Source organism: Triticum dicoccoides, chromosome 4A (genome assembly GCF_002162155.2).
Source record: "Triticum dicoccoides isolate Atlit2015 ecotype Zavitan chromosome 4A, WEW_v2.0, whole genome shotgun sequence".
NCBI lineage: Eukaryota > Viridiplantae > Streptophyta > Magnoliopsida > Poales > Poaceae > Triticum > Triticum dicoccoides.
Genome location: NC_041386.1, coordinates 452,947,034 through 452,956,597, shown reverse-complemented (window position 1 = coordinate 452,956,597; position 9,564 = coordinate 452,947,034). Strand labels below are relative to the sequence as shown.

Sequence of the window (9,564 nt, the reverse complement as noted above, 5' to 3'; positions counted from 1 at the left end):
GACACAAGGTTTGATCCCAAAAACACAGCAAATCCACCTGTGGACCTTCTATCATCAGCACACCCTGCCCAGTCTGCATCAAAGTATGCACTAACAAGCATAGATGGCGACTTAGTAATCTTGATTCCAAGTCCCATTGTAAATTTTAGATACCTCAAAATTCGTTTTACTGCTGTCCAATGAACTGTACTTGGTGCATGCAAATACTGGCATACCTTATTGACAGAGTATGATATATCCGGTCTAGTCAAAGTTAGATATTGCAATGCACCAACAACACTTCTATAATTAGTTGCATCATCTGGCCCGAGTAACTCTCCCCCTTCAACTGTAAGTTTCTCCGAAGTGGAAAGAGGTGTACTCACCGGTTTGCAGTGTTCCATACCTACCCTTCTTAAAACATCCTTAGCATATTTCTCTTGTGTCAGAAGTATCCCACCCTTGATTGGTTTTACCTCTATACCAAGAAAATAGTGAAGATCACCCAAGTCCTTGAGTGCAAACTCCATGTTAAGATCACGAAGTAAACAAGTAGTAGCTTCTGAGCTGGAACTAGCAACAATTATATCATCAACATAGACCAGAACAATCATAGAAATGTTTCCTTTGTTATAAAAGAATAATGAGATATCTGCCTTGCTTGAAGTAAAACCAAGTTGTTGTAACTGAGTGCTCAACTTGGAATACCAGGCTCTTGGGGCCTGTTTCAAACCATATAAAGCTTTATCCAATTTACAAACATAATGAGGTGTGCTTTTGATCTCATACCCTGGTGGTTGCCGCATGAACACTTCTTCCTCAAGAACACCATGAAGAAATGAGTTCTGAACGTCTAGCTGACGTAAGCTCCATCCTCTGGAAATAGCAATAGACAATACAAGCCTAATAGTAGCTGCTTTAACTACAGGGCTAAAGGTATCTTCATAATCAATTCCAAACCTTTGCTTAAAACCTTTTGCAACTAATCTAGCCTTGTATCTATCTATACTTCCATCAGACTTTCTTTTGATTTTATAGACCCACTTGCAGTCAATAACATTCTTTCCTTTTTCTGGTGGAACTAGGTGCCATGTTTTATTTTTCATGAGTGCTTGATACTCACTATCCATAGCCCTTCTCCATTCTTTATGAGCAAGAGCTTCAGTTAAATGAGCAGGTTCCCCAGTACTAGCAAGAAAAACACGTTTATGAAGATCATACCTTACTGTACCATCTTTGTACTCCTTAGGTTTAAACACTCCAGATTTTGATCTGGTATTGCACTGAGAAATTTCAGATGTCATGTGTGAAGGAGTAGTACCAATTTCTGTAGCACCAGAATCATCCACAGAAGATCCCAGCAAATCTGCCTCTATTTCTGTGCCTGACGGCTCCTGATCTGAGACCTCCAGCGAGATCCGCCTCGCATCCGGCGCACCAGGCAGAGAGCTCTGCATGGCAACTCCTGGAGACGCGCGACCAGGCGTGCGGGCCGCGCACTGTTGGCGGGCCCTTCGGCGGTCGGGCTGTCGGCCATAGGCTCGGCCTGCTCCCATGTGGAGCGTGGGGAGCGGCTGCGCTCCACACCATCCGCCCCTGTGGGCTCCGCAATGGGGCCGCGGTCGGCCATAGGCTCCGTGCTGGCCCTGTCACTCGGCGCTGCACGTCCAGGATCAACATCGGATCGCGCGCCCCTCCTGGACAGAGAATCGACCTGGGATCCGCTACTGCTTTCTCTGTCCTTTTCTGCACACATAAAATCACAGCAAACCTTTGCATTTTTTCATTAGTATCCATATTTTCTCCTGGACTAGTCACTTGATCATTTTCTATTAACTCTCCCCCGTGATCAGAATGTGTCAAAGGATCAGATAAGAGAGAGATTTCTGCACGAAGAAGTGCTCCCGCATTGGGATGCAACTTGGCAAAAGGAAAGATATTTTCATCGAAGATGACATCCCGAGATATATAGATACGTCCAGTTGAAATTTCTAGACACTTGTAACCTTTATGAAGAATTACTATAGCCGATAAACACATATTGAGTAGAGCGAAACTCAAGTTTGTGATGATTGTATGGACGGAGATTAGGATAACATGCACATCCGAAGACTTTGAGGGAATTATAATCAGGTTTTTGGTGGAACAATCGTTCTAGAGGAGTAGTGTACCCAATGACTTTGCTAGGCAAACGATTGATGAGATAAGTGGCAGCAATGAACGCCTCATCCCAATATTTAAGAGGCATGGATGCGTGAGCAAGAAGAGACAGTCCTACTTCAACAATATGACGGTGTTTATGCTCGGCTGACCCGTTCTGTTGATGTGCATGTGGACAAGAAACATGATGTTCAATGCCTATATTTCGAAAGGAGTTAAGTTTTTCATACTCTCCTCCCCAGTCACTTTGGACTGTAAGAATTTTCCTGTCAAATTGACGCTCAACAAGCTTTTGGAATTCTTGGAAGACAGTAAAAACTTCAGATTTGAACTTGAGCAAGTATATCCAAGTAAACTTGCTATAGTCATCAATGAAACTAACATAATATTTCTTTCGTCCAAAAGAATCTCGGGCATGGCCCCATACATCATTGAATATCAATTCTAAAGGAGCATGAGACACACTATACGACTTGGGATAGGGAAGTTGGTGACTCTTAGCACATTGACAAGCATCACAAACCGACTCTTTATTCTCACTATGAGACAATTGAAGATTGCCTTTATTTACTACTTGATCAACTATTTTGGATGAAGGATGTCCTAATCTTTGATGCCACCTCTCTAAGGATGGTTTGACGACGGAGTAGACTTGACGATGATGCTTGCGACTAAAAGCTCTTGATGTGATAGGATATAGGCCACCAACGCATCTACCGTGATGAAGGAGCTCCCTCGTTGCCCGATCCTTAATGAGAAAATAGTTGGGGTGAGTTTCAAAGAAAACATTATTATCGGTTGTCAAACGAGACATGGAAGCAAGATTTTTGTTTGCTTGAGGGACATGAAGCACGTCTCTTAAAAGAAGACCACGTTTAGAAGTAGGGAGATTAATAGAAGATTGACCAATATGAAGTATGTCCATACCTCCTCCACTTGCAGCAGTGTTTATTTGATCATTGCCATAGTATCTTTCTCTGTTTGCAAGCTTCTCTAGCTCGCTGGTAACATGATCTGTGGCTCCGGAGTCAGCATACCAGATGGTGTCTCCTCCTTATTCTTGTTCTCTGATTGCAGCAGCGACGTGGCGTTCTTCAGGCACAAAATCCTCATCATAACGATGCCAGCAGTCCTTCACTTCATGTCCTGGTTTCTTGCAGAGCTGACATCTTGGCCTGGAGTTGGAGTAGGAGGCACCCGAGGGGCGTGGGCCAGAGTTGTTGGCGCGCCCACGCCCGCTGTTGTTGCTGTTGTCGCGGCCACGCCCTTGCTGGTGACCACGGTGACCACGGCCTCGGCCTCCATTGCCACGACCACGGGTGAGATTATTAACTGAAGATTGGCGAGTATTGGTACCTTGCAGCAGATTCATACGGGCTTCGAAACTCAGCAGCTAATTGTAGAGTTCTTGGACGGTCACCGGCTCAACACGTGCAGCCAGGGCTGAAATCACCGGATTGTAATCGATGTCCAGCCCTTTGAGCACGTAGGAGGTTATCTCCCCTTCAGAGAGAGGATCACCGGTGCAAGCGATCTCATCAGCAAAAGCCTTGATCTTCGCAAGGTACTCGGACATGCCCAAGTTTCCTTTGTGCAGGTTGGCGAGGGCGATGCGGGTGTTGACGATTTGAGCTTGCGTCTGGGCAGCAAAAGAGGCGTGGATGGCACTCCACACCTCGGCCGGTGTCTGAAGAGTAGCAGAGTAGCGACCTGCGCAAGAACCTCACGTGACAGAGATCCCATAAGGTATCCTTGTACCTGTTGCTGCTGGGCGTACCAGATCGACCGAGCGTAGTTGAAGACCTGCTCCTCCTTCTCGTCATTAATGACGGTGATGGTAGCAGGGGGCGCCGGGCTTGTGGCGTCAAGGAAGTGTTCCATCTGTGCCCCCTTGATTTGGGGTAGCACGATGGCCTTCCAGAGGAGGAAATTCGTCCTCGTGAGCTTCTCTGATGGAGGTGAACCAAGGGAGGTGCTGCTGTTGAAGGTAGATGAGGATGCGAAAGTGGAAGGTGAGTTTTGGGTGGATAGGGTGCTCATGGTGGAACCGATCAGGGCAGTGGAGGTGGAGGCGATGGTGGAAGCAGCGGTGCTGGCATTGGTGCCTGCCATGGATTCTCTCTCGATGGTTCTCTCTTGGCCGGTTTCTGTGTTCTCTCTCGATCAACAGATCGATCTCAGGGGATAGCTAGACGTACGAGAGGAAGGGCTCTGATGACCATATGAGATTGCGTGGGAAGCGTTGAACCCTTTGTCTCGGGCCGCATCTATATTTATAGGAAGTTTGTCGTGGCTTACAAGATTGGAATATCGCTAGGATTCTTCCAGATTACAACGAGAGAGAGATTACAACTTATGGGAGAAGAAAGGATAGCGGTAGAGATAGAAACAGATTAAACAGACAACTATTCCTTCTATCCTACGTATTCTAACAACACACATACAACTGGTTCGAAGGAAATAAGGGTTCGATGTCGTGTTTCTTCGAGAACTGGGCTAAGGACACAGTGGTGTTTCCTTGCAGACCGAGGTTCAGACCCCTGTTGGGGGCGAATTTTCGTGATCCCACCCGGACGTGCTTCTTCTATAAAAATATGTCTTTTTTATTTATGTCGTGTTTCTTCTGCACTGCTAGTGTGAAAACATCGTATGTACAGTCATTTCCTGTTTTTCTTAAAAATACGCCAAATTATCTGTTAGTTTAAAGTTGCTCATGGACTGGACAGGAGCTGTAAAAATCAAAGAGGAAGACGGACTGGACAGGAGCTGTAAAAATCAAAGAGGAAGACCATTACCAAGTCCTTTCTCGCCATCCTTCGTATTCGAGTTGCAAATAAGACTTGCCTGCTATACAAACCAAACACTGATGGATAACAGTAGTACTACTTTTGCAATTAAATCAAAGAATTTCTTAAATGTCTCTCTCTGGGCTAAGCTAAAAATCGCATCATCTTCTCCTGGTTTTCTCCGGTTGCTCTGCTCTGCTCTGCCTACTCATTGCTCGCAGAAGCCACGTGAGCTTCGTCGCCGGGTCCCTCCTGCCCAGGCCGGATCTGCTCAAGCTGCCGCAGCACCTCCCGTGCCTCGGGCCGGGCCGACGGCGACGGGTCGACGCACTGCAGCGCGAGCTTGAGCGTGTCCATGAGCTCGTCCCCGTCCGGCCCGGTGGTCGCGTCCCGCATCAGCTCGACGTCGAACACCTCGCTCGTCCATTCTTCCTTCACAATGGAGCTCACCCACTGCGGCAGGTCCATGCCGTTGGTCGTGTCGGCGGGCGACCTGCCGGTGAGGAGCTCGAGGATGATGACGCCGAGGCTGTAGATGTCGGTCTTGGCGCTCGCCTTCTTGAGCTTGGACAGCTCCGGCGCGCGGTAGCCCAGGGCGCCCGCGGCGGCGAGCACATTGGAGTTGGCCGCGGCCGTCATGAGGCGGGACAGCCCGATGTCGGCGATCTTGGGGCTGGACCCGTCCTCGAGAAGGACATTGCTGGCCGTGAGGTTGCCGTGGACGATGCTCGCGTCGTCGTGGAGGTAGGCCAGGCCGCGTGCCGTGCCCTTGGCGATCGTCATCCGCGTCGCCCACTCCACCGGCGTGTTCGGCGCGCGAGCTACAGTCAAATCAAACCAAATGTTCATGTCAGAACCAACGATTGCAGAGTGAAATTCAGCTCAAAGAATTAACAATCTCACCGTGCAAGAAGGCGGAGAGGCTGCCATTGGGCATGTAGTCGAAGACGAGAAGCTTCTCCCCCTTGGGGCCGAGGTAGTATGCCCTGAGAGGCAGCAGGTTGGGATGCCGGATCTTGCCGAGCGCCGCCGCCTCGGCCTCGAACTCCTTGTGGCCCTTGGTGATCTTCTCCCTCAGCCGCTTCACGGCCACCAGGCTGCCGTCCTCCAGCGTCGCCTTGTACACCGTCCCGTACGTGCTCTTCCCCATAATCTCCGCCGTCGCGCACAGCAGGTCGTCGGCGGTGAACGCCAGCGGCCCGTCGAAATGCACCAGTTTGCCGCCCACGTCGCCGCCGGATTCCGCCTCCGACGTTCCCGGCTTCTCGCCTCTCCCGGCCGCCGCTGCGGCGGCACCGGCACCGGCTTCCTTGCTGGACGACTGCTTCCCGCTCCGTGCTCCAGTGCTACCGCTCGACCTCTTCTTCCTTATCAAACAACAGAGCAGGAGACAGCAGAGGGACAGCAAGATGAGGATGCCGAGAACGATCCCCCCTATGATCAGTATGAGTTCCTTCTTTGTACGGCCGCCGCGGGGTCCGGTGGGCTCTTGCCCGGGTGATGCCGGCGCGGGGGACGGCGATGCCGGGCAGGGCGGCGAAGAAGCAGAGTAGCCGCAGAGCAGGATGTTTCCTGCGAAGGATGGGGGCCCAAACTTCTGTAGGAGCGAGGCCGGCACGGCGCCGGAGAGGTTGTTGTAGGAGACGTTGAAGGACTGGAGGGTGGTGGTGAGGTTGGCGAGGCTCTCCGGGATCTCTCCGGCGAGCGCGTTCCGGGAGAGGTCGAGCGCCTTGAGGTCGTGAAGCGAGCCGAGGTTGTCGGGAATGGAGCCGTTGAGGCTGTTGCCGGAGAGGTTGAGATCCTGCAGCTTGGTGAGCCCCGCGAGCGACTCCGGCACTGGCCCGTCGAGCGTGTTGTGCGCGAGGCTGAGGAAGACGAGCTGGTACGTCCCGGTGATGGCTTCTAATTTCCGCTCGTCGGAGGAGGCCGAGGACGGCGCCTTGGAGCCGCTCGCGAAGGCGTCAGGGATGCGGCCGGAGAGCATGTTGTAGGAGAGGTCGAGGAAGAGGAGGGACTGCGAGGCCGCGACCTCGGCCGGGATCTCGCCGGAGATGGAGTTGCGGCTGAGGTTGAGGCGGATGAGCTTGGTGGAGTTGGCGAGGGAGGCCGGGAGGAGGCCGGTGAGGCGGTTGTTGCTGGCGTCGAGGGACTGCAGCGCGACGCAGCGGCCGATCTCCGGCGGGACGGCGCCGGAGAAGCGGTTGTTGAACAGGTAGAGGCCGCGGAGGTCGGGGAGGAAGCCGAGGGCGGCGGGGATGGCGCCGGCGATGCCATTGTCGTGGATGCTGAGGCGGCGGAGGCCCGTGAGCTGGCCGACGCGGGCGGAGAGGCGGCCGCCGAGGCCGCGCCAGGGGAGCGTGATGGCGACGACGCTGCCGTTGACGCACTTGATGCCGGCCCAGTGGCCGGAGCAGGCGCCGATGCCGGTGTCGTTCCAGGAGCGGAGGAAGCCGTAGGGGTCGGAGAGGTCGTGCTTGATGGCCTGCAGGCCCTGGTAGTCGGCCTGGCTGATGATGACGCCGTCGCCGGCCGCGTGGTGGGCGGCGCTGGCCGTTGAGAGGAGGGTGCCCCAGCAGCAATGCAGGACGAGGAGGAGGAGTAGCCCGCGCCGGGCAGCCCGGGCCAGCGGCGGCGGCGGGGGCGGCATGTCTGTCGGCCGAATTGCTCACCAGAATATTCCGAATCAGGAGGAGGTTAGCTGTGGGTGGAATGGGTTCGAGGAGGAGGAGGAAGAAGCTGCGAGTGTGGGAGGGAGTGGCGAGCGAGAGTGGTGAAGGAGAGGGGATTGGGGTACGGGAGGCAACGGCTAGTAAGACAGAGCAGAAAGGGGAGGCACGAGTCTCGTCCTCGCGAGTCGCAACGGCTAGTTCTGTTGGTCTCGATCTCGACTCTCGAGGCGAGCAACGGGTCTCTGCGGCGTGGGACCGGTTGGACTCGGTCAGGCGTGCTCGCGGGAATCCCGTGTGCGTCTGCCTCGGCCACAGAGACTGAGACAGAGGCAGGCTCCAGCCTCCAGGTGTTTGGTCACTCGGGCCCACAAGCGACACAGGTCGCACGCACCTCTGTTTGCTTCTGAGTGACCATGTGCATCGCAATGGAACGCCACCCGGCGGTCTGTGGAGTCGAGTGGGCTCACTCAAAAGCTCTAGGAGAGCGTGGATCTCACATCGCATCGCAGCCTTTGCGTCGTGGATTTCGTACCTAAAGAATGATGATGGACATCTGCAACTCTATACTTTTTATTGTGCGACCATACAACTCTACTGCATGTATGTAGATACATTTTCGTTTTGATGAGGGGTGTACGTTGATGCATGATATCAGTCATTATCCACATCCATCATCATCATCATCGCACGCACACCCCATGCAAAGTGTAATCTATAAACATGCACATCTACTCAACAAATGGTGCAATTGCCATTCATCCCAACGAGGCACTACAACTTGTCTAAGTAAAACTCTAATTATCTCATCTAATCCACAATTAGTAGTGGCAGAAATCAAATCTAAAAAGAATATAGAAAAACTCAAACAATTATGCAAATTGAAGGGCTTTAAACCATACTTGTTATTCATTTGCCTCTACAGTGCTTGCATATTAAGTGGCGGCATGGAGACCATGTGGCACACATGGTGAGCAACTCAAACTTGATGAAAACAAGTGGGGACCATGGAGGCATTTTCCACTTGCTCAACACCGGTCGACCGATGGTTGCAACAATCTTGATTCACGGCCCAATAGTGTGTGTGAGCGAAAATCTAGTTCACTTGGACTCAACATTCACCATGTGACGTTACTACTGTTCAATTAACCTCCAAAGCGTGTCTTTGATTTGATGTGTGTTCTGACGACCCGGACCTGGTAGGGTTTGTGTCTCTGCATCGAAATTGCAACTTGCCTTAGTCCTGGAGTGGTACTCTGAGAGTCACACTCTGGAAATCTATCATATACAAAATATAACCCCAAATAAATAACCATAACAAGTAACATTCAAATAAAGATACAGCATGAAAATAAAGGCCAATGCATGAACAACGTACTCCCTCCTTCCCAAAATATAAGGCGCGGTTTGACTTTTTTGGTCTTCGTCGCACAACTGTGACTATGATTTTCATCTATTGTATGTCTATAAAATTTATATAAATACTTATGAAATAAAATTGTTTTGCAAGACAAATACGATGATGTCATTTATACATGTTCAATCCATATACTTTGATATATATTAGTGGTCAAAGGCGTGCATCAAAGACTATAAAAAGTCAATCGCGCCTTATATTTTGGGAGGGAGTAAGAAAATACCTTGACACATCTATTAGCAATACCGACATAATATTCAGGTTATAAGGAGAGAATTAACCAAGGTTGCATGTATGGGTCTAAGGGTATGATCACATAGAGTTTGATTTCAAAAGTATTTGGAAACTAACCAACACAATGGCGGGAAGGGGTTTCCCTAGTTTGTACGGGGTGTGTTGTTGGAAAATATGCCCTAAAGGTAATAATGTTGTATCATTATATTTTTATGTTCATAATTAATACTCCCTCTGCCCCATAATGTAGGACGTTTTTTTATTCTAGTGTAGTGTAAAAAAGTCCTACATTATAGGACGGAGGGAGTAGTTTATATTCTAT

The 9,564-nt window shown here is 50.8% G+C and overlaps 1 protein-coding gene and 1 pseudogene across 2 annotated transcripts; both read right to left on the bottom strand.

Annotated features, from left to right (window-relative positions):
* Positions 1-3,516: 3,516 nt before the first annotated feature.
* Positions 3,517-3,652, bottom strand: LOC119290352 (annotated as a pseudogene).
* A 1,247-nt stretch (positions 3,653-4,899) lies between these two features.
* Positions 4,900-7,755, bottom strand: LOC119286135 (probable leucine-rich repeat receptor-like protein kinase IMK3). Of its 2 annotated transcripts, XM_037565482.1 has the most exons (3): positions 5,829-7,755; positions 5,622-5,746; positions 4,900-4,983 (listed from the first exon to the last, which is right to left on the bottom strand). In XM_037565482.1, the coding sequence occupies exons 1-3, from the start codon at positions 7,570-7,572 to the stop codon at positions 4,915-4,917; spliced, it is 1,938 nt and encodes a 645-aa protein (XP_037421379.1). In that variant the 5' UTR covers positions 7,573-7,755; the 3' UTR covers positions 4,900-4,914. The 2 variants fall into 2 exon arrangements, with proteins under 2 accessions (XP_037421379.1, XP_037421378.1); XM_037565481.1 differs by having other exon boundaries at positions 4,909-5,746; positions 5,829-7,742.
* Positions 7,756-9,564: the final 1,809 nt, after the last annotated feature.